Here is a 13,896-nt window from a genome sequence, read left to right on the forward strand (position 1 = left end):
TGATTGCTGTATAAATGACAATGGTCCCAAAAATGTGTCAAAAATGTCCGACATGTCCGCCATAATGTCGCAGTCATGATAAAAATCGCTGAGTAGTACTAGTACTAGTAAAAAAAAAAAAATTAATAAAAATGCCATAAAACTATCCCCTATTTTGTAAACGCTATAACGTTTGCGCAAACCAATCAATCGTTTATTGCGATTTTTTTTTACCAAAAATATGTAGAAGAATACGTATCGGCCTAAACTGAGGAAAAAAAATGTTTTTTTATATATTTTTGGGGGATATTTATTATAGCAAAAAGTAAAAAATAATACGTTTTTTTCAAAATTGACGCTCTTATTTTGTTTATAGCGCAAAAAATAAAAATCGCAGAGGTGATCAAATACCACCAAAAGAAAGCTCTATTTGTGGAAAAAAAAGGACGTCAATTTTGTTTGAGAGCCACGTCGCACGACCGCGCAATTGTCAGTTAAAGCGACACAGTCTTGAATCGCAAAAAGTGCTCTGGCCTTTAGCCAGCCAAATCCTCCGAGGCTGATGTGGTTAATAAAGGAATTGTCAACAATTGTCTCTGTGTTTTTATTACTTTTGGACACTTTTTTGGTGAATAGGTAGGGGTATTTTGTATGTATACACGGGGGGGGGGGGGGGGGGGGGCGGGATGAGGCCACAAGCACCCGCTGACAGCTGATCAGTCATCCGTTGTTAAGGACGCAGAGGCCGGCTTCCTGGCCCACTCCTTAGCAGCCAGCTATTTGTCAAAATACCGAATGTGATACCGCCAGCAAAACCCTGGTTATAAACATTGTATGCTTCTTTAACTCTCTGGTTCATTTGTGAATTGGACTTAGGAATTTTTAAAGCGATATCTACCGGCACTTTTTTTTTGCGTCTTTTTTTTAAAAATAAATTGGACTTAATTTACTGCATGCGATAATTTTTGCAAATGAGTCCCGTTACATTATCGCATGTGGTAAAAGTTAGTGAATTGACCTCTTAGTGACTCCTGTTATCTGGGGGTAGGTTTACATGGTAAGTTTACTTTTTCACAAAAGAAATGAAAAGGTTAACTACTTCCAGGCCCCACGGCAAATAACGGCCATTTATCTTTAACCTGAAGGTGGCACTGTGGCAATTCTTTAGGCTGGCTGGAAACCATTGAGTGACTAATGTGTCCCATAACATTTGCTCCAGGAGGCCACCTTGGGGATCTTCTATTGGATGTTGAGATCCAAACGAGATTTGGGCTTAAAAAGCAGTCTGTGTCATTCAGTAGGAGTAGATTCGGGATAGAACCCTGCTTGTTAGGGAAAGTGGGAGCAGTGTTAGAAAGCAGTACCTGATGAAGAGGAAAGAATAGGTTCCTCTTACAGGGTATTTCTTTTGCCAGCTTTTTGAACTGGCAGCTGGATAAACTGCAAGGACTTTGAGGGATCTCAGAGCAACCCAGTAATCTGCATACACCCTCCAAGGGAAGTGTACCTTAGGCATTCTGTGGCCTGTAAGTTCATATTATATTATTATTAAATAATAATTTTTGACAGACATTACTTTTCTGAAGTGGGTAATCCAAATGTGACGTGTGAGTAGCGCTACCCCCAAAGGAGCCGCTTAGTAGATTGCCCACAATCCTTTCCCCAGCCAGACACACGGTCAGTGTCACTCTTTGGCTCAATGAACAGTCATGGGGTTTTCTTTTTTGCTGTTTTAAATTTGGGTAACTTGGCTGGGGCTAGGGAATTGAGTGGGATACCCCAAAACTATGTACAAATAGGTGGGCACTTATCTTCTATAGAACTGTGAGCCTGCAACAACTTGAGGAGATTAAACTTCCTCTGGTGGAAAGTCCAAGCAAATTCTTTTCACTGGTAATTAAATAGAATAAACTCTCTAGGACACTGGACAGTATGTCCCATTTACACACACAGCTGTCTAACTCCAGAGGGATGACCTCAACCCACAGTCTCTAGGATCTCTCTCTCTCTGCAGTCTGTACTTACAAATGTCCTTAGAAAATTGGTTGCCGCCATACAATATCCTTGCGACACTCTGTGATGCCAGAATAGATCCTCAGACAATAGTCCATCAGTCAGCTTTCTGCAGCTTCCAGCAAATCAGGCCTCCAGATAACCGACCGAGGCCTCAACAACCCGCAGGCACATGGCAGGATGGCCTAAGGGGGCAAAAGTCCCCTTTAGGCTGTGATCTCCTTCTAAGGAAAAAACCCTGCCTGTCTCAGAGTATTTATACATGCTCCCAGCCACCATCTGGGCAACCCTCAGGGATTGGCCAGAACTGTATGAATATTCAGCTGCTGATTATCCTCTTCCTGCTCACTAATTTCCAGAGCTTTCTGGATTAATCAGCGGGACACACTCAGTCCTGCAACTGCTGGAACATAGAACAGATCAAAATCGTGCAACACAGTGGTGTAGTGGATAGCACTTTCACCTACCAGCAAAAAGGGTCACTGGTTCGAATCCCAATCACCACACCATCTGCCTGGAGTTTGCATGTTCTCCCTGTGCCTGCGTGGGTTTCCTCTGGGTACTCTGGTTTCCTCCCACAATCCAAACACACGCTGGTAGGTTAATCAGATCCTGTCTAAATTGGCTCTAGTATATGTATGAATGTGTGTTAGGGACCTTAGGTTGTTCACTCATTGAGGGTAGGGACTAATGTGAATGTACAATGTATATGTAAAGCGCAGCGTAAATTGACAACGCTATACAAGTACCTGAAATAAATAATAAATAAATAAAGACAGCCACACTGGTTACAGTGAGCCCAAACTAAATTGACCTGATCCTAGCACCTAACTAGGAGGGTGCTTTATGTGGTGCCCTTTCCATAAATTACCTTATTTCTGCAATCTTTTAAATCCTATAATATAAAGTAACATTTAAATACCGATGTGTGCTGACCCCTCCCACGTTTTGGGTATTACGGTTAAGCTCTGGCAATAGGTGCATTTAGGAAAAGTCAGCGGATACCGCTTTTAAATATATACATAACAATATTCACCAGAGAACCTCTTGAACGTAGGCATTATATGAATAGGATAACACTGAGAGGACAGCAATGAGATGTTGTAAAGACTGTTTAGATGTAGGAACATTGCCGTATCTGTCAACAGGACCCTTTCATCTATCCCAGTCTGTAATTAATGAAGACACTGGCATAGTAATAAAAGCCTTCAGTTGTATCTCCCCGGGGACTTGCGTTACACTAATCCAAACACCGACTAGCAGAATGCCATATTGTTGGGTCACTTTCTTGATCTCAGACAGGTCCTTGAAATAGAAGCTGAAATCAGAAGGTTCTTGGCAGGATGAAGCACAGATTATAGTCTTGGAAGTGAAATATGGAAATAAATGTGTGAAACAAACCTTGCGGGGATGCACTAATAGCATGCTGGATTCCACATCGAGTCCATGAAGCTGAATCTGCGACTCCACTGCATACTGCAAGACAAGAGATTTCATTTAAAGAGCGTGAAGAATTTTCAGTAAATCATCGCAGAACATAATCGCCTTATAGTTATATAGACATACACAGGTTAAAAAAAAAAAGATGCCCACGGAGTTAGAATTTTTTTTTTAATTAAAAGCCAACCTTGCAGGCTCAGAACCCTAAACCTGCTGCTGAACCTTTTTGATCCACAAAGACAAGCAGATAATTCCTTAAATCAATATTTTATATTCTGTGCAAACACATCCTTTACTGTACACTTATGCAAGACTTACATATGACAGGTACCATATGAACATTGCTTCTTCAGGCAGGTAACCTTTGAGGCTGGCAACTTGTGGCCTTGTTATCTGGAATGCCCCATTCCAGATAACAGGCTGAGCACAAAGGTTCATATCATGTGTCATATCACGTTGAATTTTACAGAACATAACAGCGCTGCAGATTGAAGAGCAAATGCAATTTTAGATTGTAAGCTCTTCTGAGCAGGGCCCTCTTAATCCTCCTTGTATCTTATTGTATTATAACTGTATGGTCTCCCTTTTATATTGTAAAGCGCTGCGTAAACTGTTGGTGCTATATAAATCCTGTATAATAATAATAATAATTTAGTAATCTTAAATTACAACATGGGCTTGTATAGCAGTTGTATATGTTATCTTACTTTTTTTTTTTATTTGCTATTTTTTTTTCCATGAAAATTGGGTTACCCTTTAAGTCTGTGGCTCTTTAAATACAAAAAAAGTGTCTTGCAGGCTCTAGAAGCTACAAATCAGCATTGCATGCTATTATATCTATGATCTATTAGGATCCTTCCCCATCATTGATTAACCCAGTTTTACTCCCACTAGTTTGTATGATGTTTACCGCTGAAATTGCACTTTGTAGAGAACTGAAAATAGGCTTGTTTTACTCACAAATTTCAATTAAAGTGGTAACTAAAGGTAAAATGTCATATATTGTCACTAGAATGAAAGCAGCCTTTGTTTTTTCTGAGTTCCCCTGTAACAGTTTTATCACCTGGTGATCATCTGGCCGGTAAGTCTTATTATTCAAATTCTTTTAACAGACCATGCTGTCCAACCAAAGTAGAAGTTAGAGGGTTGAGACAAAACATTTAACACTGACAGGGGTGCTTACAATAGTCAGCTTTTGTTTGACCGCTTGCCGACCAGCTGCCGCATTTGTACTGCGGCAACATGGCTCGGCTGCGTGTATCGCTGTCATGTTACGTCGGTAACATATTCGCCCACTAGGGGGCACGTGCTCGCCCACGGAGCCGATGCGAGTGCCCAGCGGTCACGATCAGCACAGGGCTCCCGCGATCGCTTGGGGCACACCGAGAACACACAGTTTCTGGTTCTCTGAGGGGAGAACAGACAGATCGTCTGTTCATACAGAGTATGAACAAGGATTTGTCATCTCTCCTGCACAGTCCCCTCCCCCCTTCAGTTAGAACACATAATAGGGAACACATTAACCCCTTGATCGCCCCCTAGTGTTAACCCCTTCACTGCCAGTGACATTTTTACAGTAATCAATGCATTTTCATAGCACTGATCGCCATATTAATGCTAATGGTCCCAAAAATGTGTCAAAATTGTCCTATGTGTCCGCCATAATGTCACAGTCCTGATAAAAGTCGCAGATTGCCGCCATTACTAGGGAAAAAAAAATAAATAATGCTCCTGAACACTGCATGCAAATACGCGCATAAACGCCTGCATGTGCATGTGAGTAAAAAAAAAAGCAGCAGCTTTTTTTTTTACACCTGTGCGCATGAGGCGATAACCTTCATCCCAAAAAAACAAAACAAAACTGCTTAACCACTTCAATACTGGGCACTTTTACCCCCTTTCTGCCGAGCCCAATTTTTAGCGCTGTCACACTTTGAATGACAATTGCGCAGTCATGCAGCACTGTACCAATATAAAATTTGTATCATTTTTTTCAAATAGAGCTTTCTTTTGTTGGTATTTAGTCACAAAGTCCAAAAAACATTAGCGCTGAACCCAAGGGGACTCTTCTATTATGCTTCTTTCCAATAAAACAGCATCAATCACATCTCACACATGTGGTATCGCCATACTCAGGAGGAGTAGCAGAATGTATTTTGGGGTGTAATTTATGCTCCTAGAACACCTGAAGGTGCTCCCTGCTTGTTGGGCCTCTGTATGTGGCCAGGCTGTGAAAAAGTCCCACACATGTGGTATCACCATACTCAGAAGCAGTAACAGAATGTATTTTGGGGTGTCATTTTTGCTATGTGTTAGAAATATCTTATAAATGGACAACGTTGTGTAAAGAAAATACGTTTTTATTTTCTTTACACATTTTACAAAAACTTGCGGAAAAAATTACATGTTCAAAAGGCTCATTATACATCCTAGAATATACATTGGTGAGTTTTCTTTCCAAAATTGGGTCATTTTGTGGGAGTTTATATTGTCCTGGTGCTCCAGGGCCTGCAAAAATGTGATAGGTAGTCAGGAAACTAAGTGTGTAATTTATGCTCCTAGAACACCTGAAGGTGCTCCCTGCTTGTTGGGCCTCTGTATGTGGCCAGGCTGTGAAAAAGTCTCACACATGTGGTATCGCCATACTCAGGAGGAGTAGCAGAATGTATTTTGGGGTGTATTTGCAAGTTTATCTATGCCATGTGTGAGAAATAACTTGTTAATATGACAATTTTGCGGGGAAAAAAAATTTTCATTTTCCAGACTATTGTGGGCAAAAAATTGTAACTTCAAAAAACTCACTATGCCCCTTACTAAATACCTTGGACTGTCATCTTTACAAAAAAGGGATCATGTGGGGGATATTTGTACTGTTTTGACATTTTAGGGCCTCAAGAAATGAGATAGGCCGTCAGTACATCAGGATTGATCAATTTTCAATGATACGTAGCGTAGCTTTTAGACTCTATAACTTTCACACAAACCTATTATCATACACTTATCAGTATTTTTTTTTTTACCCAAGACATGTAGCATAATACATTCTAGCCTAAATTTATGAAAAAATTCAATTTTATAGGATTTTTTTTAAAAACAGAAAGTAGAAAATATATATTTTTTTTTTTAAATTTCGCTCTTTTTTCGCTTATATTGCAAAAAAATAAAAAACCCATTGGTGAATAAATACCACCAAAAAAAAAGCTCTATTTGTGTGAACAAAATGATAAAAATTTCATTTGGGTACAGTGTAGCTTGACTGAGTAATTGTCATTGAAAGTGTGAGAGCATTGAAAGCTGAAAATTGGTCTGGGAAGGAAGGGGGTGAAAGTGCCCAGTATTGAGGTGGTTAAAGGGTAACTCCACTTTCGTGGGGGAAAAAAATAGCAAGAAAAAATAATGTAGTATATACAATTGCGATACAAGTCATATTGTAATTGAATGTTATTAAAAATTACCTTTCCTTTTCAATCTGCAGCCACTTTAATTTTCTATAAATGCAAAGCAATATGGCTACCTGCAGTTGTTCTGTACACAGAAGGTTTACTGACCACCCCCCAGAAACATCATCTCCTGCTTATGTGATTGGCTCATCAATTTTGCCAGAAGTCAGCCTAAGATACAAGTCAGATTTCAGGCATCCCCTGCAACAAAAATGTCATTTTTGGTGAGATTTTTCCAATAGGAACACGTCTAAAGGGATGCATGCCCAGTAGCTTTCATCATTAGCACTGTGCAACTGCCACAGCTGACTGATAATTATGAAACCACTCCCAGTAGACCCACTCAGTACAGGGGCACAGACAAACACACAGGGATTTCTTCAGAATAACAAAAGGTAGGAATCTGCAACAAAGGTTATTATAATCCTTGCAATGTATATAGATCATCTAAAGGGGATTTTTTTCCAACAAAAGTGGAGTTACACTTTAAAAGAGAATTCAATAAAAAAAAAAAAATGATTGGTTAAAACCCACAAGAGCTTTTTTTTTACCACCACTATTTCTTTATATTGGCTTTTGAAATTTTCAGGTGCAACAATTTAGAATTAGGGTGAAAGGTTTAGCACTGAGAAACACTTTTTGAAAGAAAAAAAAGTGCATTTTATATACAACTATATACAGTATCTCACAAAAGTGAGTACACCACTCACATTTTTGTAAATATTTTGTTGTATCTTTTCATGTGACAACACTGAAGAAATGACTCTTTGCTACAATGTAAAGTAGTGAGTGTACAGCTTGTATAACAGTGTAAATTTGGTGTCCCCTCAAAATAACTCAACACACAGCCATTAATGTCTAAACCGCTGGCAACAAAAGTGAGTACACCCCTAAGTGAAAATGTCCAAATTGGGCCCAGTTAGCTATTTTCCCTCCCTGGTGTCATGTGACCCGTTAGTGTTACAAGGTCTCAGGTGTGAATGGGGAGCAGGTGTGTTCAATTTGGTGTTATCGCTCTCACTCTCTCATACTGGTCACTGGAAGTTCAACATGGCACCTAATGGCAAAGAACTCTCTGAGGATCTGAAAAAAAGAATTGTTGCTCTACATAAAGATGGCCTAGACTATAAGAAGATTGCCAAGACCCTGAAACTGAGCTGCAGCATGGTGGCCAAGACCATACAGCAGTTTAACAGGACAGGTTCCACTCAGAACAGGCCTCACCATGGTCAACCAAAGAGGTTGAGTGCACGTGCTCAGCGTCATATCCAGAGGTTGTCTTTGGGAAATAGACGTATGAGTGCTGCCAGCATTGCTGCAGAGGTTGAAGGGGTGTTGGGTCAGCCTGTCAGTTTTCAGACCATACGCCGCACACTGCATCAAATTGGTCAGCATTGCTGTCATCCCAGAAGGAAGCCTCTTCTAAAGATAATGCACAAGAAAGCCCACCAACAGTTTGCTGAAGACAAGCAGACTAAGCACATGGATTACTGGAACCATGTCCTGTGGTCTGATGAGACCAAAATAAACTTATTTGGTTCAGATGGTGTCAACCAGGTGAGGAGTACAAAGACAAGTGTGTATTGCCTAGAGACAAGCATGGTGGTGGGAGTGTCATGGTCTGGGGCTGCATGAGTGCTGCCAGCACTGGGGAGCTACAGTTCATTGAGGGAACCATGAATGCCAACATGTACTGTGACATACTGAAGCAGAGCATGATCCCCTCCCTTCAGAGACTGGGCCGCAGGGCAGTATTCCAACATGATAACGACCCCAAACATTCCTCCAAGATGACCACTGCCTTGCTAAAGAAGCTGAGGGTAAAGGTGATGGTCTGTTTAAGCATGTCTTAAACCCTATTGAACATCTGTGGGGCATCCTCAAACGGAAGGTGGAGGAGCACAAGGTCTCTAACATCCACCAGCTCCATGATGTCATCAAGGAGGAGTGGAAGGGGACTCCAGTGGCAACCTGTGAAGCTCTGGTGAACTCCATGCCCAAGAGGGTTAAGTCAGTGCTGGAAAATAATGGTGGCCACACAAAATATTGACACTTTGAGCCCAATTTGGACATTTCCACTTAGGGGTGTACTCACTTTTGTTGCCAGCAGTTTAGACATTAATGGCTGTGTGTTGAGTTATTTTGAAGGGACAGCAAATTTACACTGTTATACAAGCTGTACATTCACTACTTTACATTGTAAAGTGTAATTTCTTCAGTGTTGTCACATGAAAAGATATAATAAAATATTTACAAAAACGTGAGGGGTGTACTCACTTTTGTAAGATACTGTAGATCAGACCAAAATGAGGGACAAATGAGGAGGAAAGAGGGATAGTTCAACTTGTTCCAAATCAGGGACAGTCCCTCGAAATCAGGAACAGTTGGGAGCTATGCATTGGTCCAAGCTGAACTATGCAATATGTAATATAACTGTGCAATTTAATATAAAATATAATATAAAAATAAGATCCACGCAAGCAGCTAAGCTTTAAATTAATGTGCAAACCCTGTCCTCCCTGTTATATGTTTTTTTATTCTTCTGAATGACGGTAAATGTTACCTTATACAGTACTATAATGCAAGCTGGTTTTAATGTGCTTTTCTTTGTGTTGGGGCTTATTTACTGCGTAACGATGATTATCACCATGGCAGATATGAGAAAATGTACATTAACGTATAATTAGCTGTTAGAAAAGGCACACTGCTTACATGGTCGGAGGGAAAAGCTTTGGCTTCAAGCAGGATCTTATGGCGAGCTTTTGTAGGCTTGTAAAAGGATAGCTGTAAAACAAAGAGATGGAAAGGCATTACTGTGTAAATTCAGCGAAGCGAGTCTTTTATCACATAACAACCCTAATGACTTAATGAGTGAATCCTTAAAAAATTAGGAGAATTGTATGCTAAGTGCAGTTTTATAGAGAATGCTCTAAAGCTCACACCTCTCCCTATTGCTTCGTTTCTGTAAAGCTGAAATCTAGGTAAATATAAATGACACATTAAAGCAGCCCTGCGATCACTAATACACCATTAAATGGCTTAAAAAAAAAAAAAAAAAAAGCATAGTAAATAACTGATTTGACTAGTAACAGCCACTTGCAGTCCTTGTAGAGAGGAGCTCAGACTAGGGAAAAAAGAAGCACAAAAAGCAAATCAGTTTATGTGTGGACAAGAAGCAAACTAATAGACAGAGAGGGGAGCTGAGCATTGCGCTGCTTCTCCTTTCATTGTCCAGTCACAGGCTGGGGTGGTCCAGGAGTACCTGGGCTCAGGGAAAGTGTGTTGAATGATGCTGGCCGTTCAACTGATGACATTTAGTGGCAGGAAAAAAGTAATTGGGGGAAATCTCTGAATTGAGGGTAAATATTGCTACTACTTTCACTGCTTGTTACAAGGCATTGCACTGTTTACTTCTTTTATTTGATGTGTTCGGCTGCATAAAAATGAAGACATGCTGCATTTTTACACAATGCAACTCATCAGCATTATGGTGTGAACAAGTCACATGCAATGGTTGACTTAAATGCAAAAAAACAAGTAAATTATGGCACAAAGTAGATTGGGGGGAATGGACTTGTTTATTGGGAGGAAAAAAATAAAAAGCAACAACAATGTGTTAGGAGACAGTATCATAAAAACACTAAAATTCAGGCTGCAGCTGTCCCAAGAAAGGACTGGAAACCATAGGATCGGTGCACTTCCCACTCCTCCTTGTATACAATGGTTGACTGAATGTCCTTGCACTGAGCCTGCATTGTTGAAGTCCTTGTTGACCAAGGTACGTTTATAAATAGCCCAGTATACAAGGGGTTAAAGCAAGCTTGTGGCTTGAGCTTAGTATAGCTTTTTAAAGCTGGTGAAGGGCTTTCAGATAATAGTAATCAGATGGCTATAGAGATGCCCACTTTATGGGGCCCTGGAGGTGTGCCACCAACCACCGGCAACGCCTATGGTGGTTCCCTGCCTCTCCTGGTGAGCCAGGGACCATGGTAAGTGTCTCCTACAGTGAGAAAGGGAGGTGATCAGGAAACATCTGTTTCCCCATCTCCCCTGTGACTATGACCTCAGGAGTGACGTGTATTATGTCACTTCTGGGTTCACAGCTGTTATTTCCTGGCTACTGTAGCCGATGATGCAGCTAATCAAGCACAATCTGTGCTTGATGGGATGCAGGAGGGGCATTGGGAGAGACAATAGACCCCCAGTAGCTCTATAAAGAGGACTTGTCACTTGCTCAATGTTAACACATAGGGGGCAACTTAGCCCCTTTGTGATAACAAATAAGAAAGAAGAAGTACAGCCAAAGCTCATTGGGCTGTACTTCTGTGGATCACAGGAGTGCAGTTCATTCTGCACTCCCGTGACCCGTTTTCAGAAGGCAGTGGGCTGAAGCCCGCTGCCGGCTGATGTCAGAACCGGTTCAGGCTCGGGCAAGATCGCGACCATATAGTTGGGAACCACCCACATGACTAGTCCAGGGCCCAGTTCAGCCTCTCTGCAAGCTGATGAATGCCTGAGCCAGCCACTCCCGCCCCTCCACAGCCCAGTGCTCCAGTGAGTGCAGGGGGGCAGAGCAGAGAGATGGTGTCTGACAGTCACCAAGGAGCATTGAAAACTAAGCGATCATGGTGTTTGATCGCTCGGTTCTCAGTGTTAGAGATGGCGGGGGACCGATGCTGCATCCAGCTAGATAAGTATGAATCTTTAAACAAATAAATAAAGCCCATGCTTCTCTTTTAAACAAAGAAAAAAATAAAGTGTAAAAAAATATATAAAATGAATAAAAATAATTAAAAATGTTAAAGCACTCTCGTCACTCTTATAACACCCCAGTTCAAATGCACAACATAGGGCAAGCAGGCATATCCAAACATAAATTGTGAATCCCCAGGAACATCGGCGTGGGAGAAATAATTCTAGGGCCATAACTCATTGTTAACTTTAAACTGATAACCTGTAAAGGCTTTTAAAATATCTTCTATGAACAGTTTTGGGTACCATAGTTTGAGTTTTCATGGGCGTGCATAATTTTATGTCTTGATATGTTTGGTAAAAAAAAAAAAAAATCCACTACCTCCATTTTATTCTCCAGTCTCTGCTTTTTTGAGGGTTTAAAGTAATTTCTAGCAAAAAAAAAAAAAAAAAAAGTGTTAATCCAATCCAGTGCAGGTCAATGGACATGGCGTGAATGATCCTTTAATCCCTGGCTTGCATCGGGTTCGACTAGATAAGGTGACATCAGTGGGTCTTCTAGCGGGAGAGAGGAGGTTCCCATATCCCATAAGAATATGCTCCTGTTCAGGGTTTTGATGTCCTTATGCAAGAAGTAGGATTCTGAGCTTTCCCAAGATCCCTTTGTGAGGTCCAATTATGCCAGCAACCGGAAGTGGAGCAGGATAAGTATTTTTAATGCTTTTGCTTTGATTATAGTTTCTTTTTTCTCTTTCAGTATCAAAGTGTTTTGTGAACAGAGGGTGCAGGAAGCCACATATGCATGAACGCAGGTGCAGACTGCGGTATATCCTCCAGTCTGAAGGTGGCATTGTGCCGTCTCTCCAGGTTGGTGGGAATCCAATTGGGGGCAAATGTCAACTATTTTGGAGGCCATCTTGGGGAGGACAGTGATCTGGTTAGATTCTGAAATCCTGCAAGATTTGGATTGCCATTTTAATGCAGAACCCTATAAATATAGGAACCTTTCCAAGGTTCCATTCCTAGACTAGTCTTGGATCATCTTATACTAGAACGGCAGTGGCCTGGTGGAATTACCATTACCCCTCCAATGGAGCACCCAGTAAAAAGTGGAACATGTAGCACTCGAAAATAAGGTCTATCTCTTTGCCAGTATTTTGCAAATAAAAAAACTGTATATCTAACAGCTTCTGTGTCTCTAAGATTATATTTTACTATTGTGTCTTGTTGGTTGAGGTTGACCATTAAATGTTGTAAATCTCATACTCATAAAAACAATGGCAAGCTACTGTAAATCATTAGCCATGCATATGATCAATGCAGCCAGATTATGTGTCCCTGTCCATCGGCAGACAACTGAACCTCTGACTATAGCGTAATTTTCTCGGCGATGGAGGAGCTGATCCATACTTCTCATGACAGAATCATACAGTTTCACAACACCTGGCCATGTTGGATACACTACAAAACCTTGTCAGTGTATGCTGCGCTTTATGCTTGAACATGCATATGGGCATGCGATGGGTCCCTTGGCTCACTGTTTGGTCTCTTTCTACTGGTCACCCCCGAACTAAGATGTACTTTGCCTTCTACTGCGATTTTTACTAGGGATGTGTAGTCTTGGTAAGCTCACTGGGTGTTGTGCTCCCTGTCCCCTGCACGCCTTCCGCATTCTACCTCCCTTCTCTCCCCCCCTTTTTTTTTTTCTTTACCCTCTTCTCCTTGCCGTTTCTTTCCTTTCCTTCTTTCTAGTTCCAATGTTGAGTCAGGTCCCACTTGGAAGCCTTTAGGGACTGCTTCTAGAAGTATTGTGCCCCCCCTTCATTTATTTATGGGTATTAGTGTTGCCTTGGTGCATGCTTTCAAGATGGTGGTAGGCAATGCATTATGCGTGGGCTCCCTGGGGTCATCCACTAATATGTATTACTCCTCTGATATGATGTGCTTGTACACTATTGAATACTATTGGTTGCCCCCTTTTTGTACTTGCAAGCTCATTGTGAGGGCACCTGTTTCACCATTCCCTGGGGGTTCTCCCCGTACAGGGGTGTTTCTACTGTTATGTGTTTTGATGTCTCTCTATATGTCTTGCATAACATTTTCAATAAATCTTCAAAAAAAAAAAAAAAAAATGCCAAGCCACCTTATCTGGTGGTAGTTCCATAATTTGGTACACCACTTAGACCCAGCCTATCATGCAGACCTTGCATTTTAGGACACAGTCCAATTTAAAAGTAGAGAAAACCTTTAAATACACAGTGTTGCTTTATCCTCATAGAAAAATGAGGATTTACCTATAAGTGTACACCAAGATAACCGGCTCTGAAAAAAT

General features: G+C 41.0%; 1 protein-coding gene across 2 annotated transcripts in view; it reads right to left on the reverse strand.

Moving 5' to 3' along the window:
- Positions 1-13,896, reverse strand: part of KYNU (kynureninase) — a 244,663-nt gene that overhangs the window by 140,657 nt on the left and 90,110 nt on the right. For both annotated transcript variants that reach the window (XM_073634233.1, XM_073634234.1), the window contains exons 6-7: positions 9,585-9,656; positions 3,394-3,468 (exon numbers count right to left, since the gene is read on the reverse strand). In XM_073634233.1, coding sequence (XP_073490334.1) covers positions 3,394-3,468; positions 9,585-9,656 — 147 coding nt within the window. The remainder of the gene's footprint in view (positions 1-3,393; positions 3,469-9,584; positions 9,657-13,896) is intronic.

This window comes from Aquarana catesbeiana, linkage group LG06 (assembly GCF_042186555.1).
Source record: "Aquarana catesbeiana isolate 2022-GZ linkage group LG06, ASM4218655v1, whole genome shotgun sequence".
NCBI classification, from domain to species: Eukaryota; Metazoa; Chordata; class Amphibia; order Anura; family Ranidae; genus Aquarana; species Aquarana catesbeiana.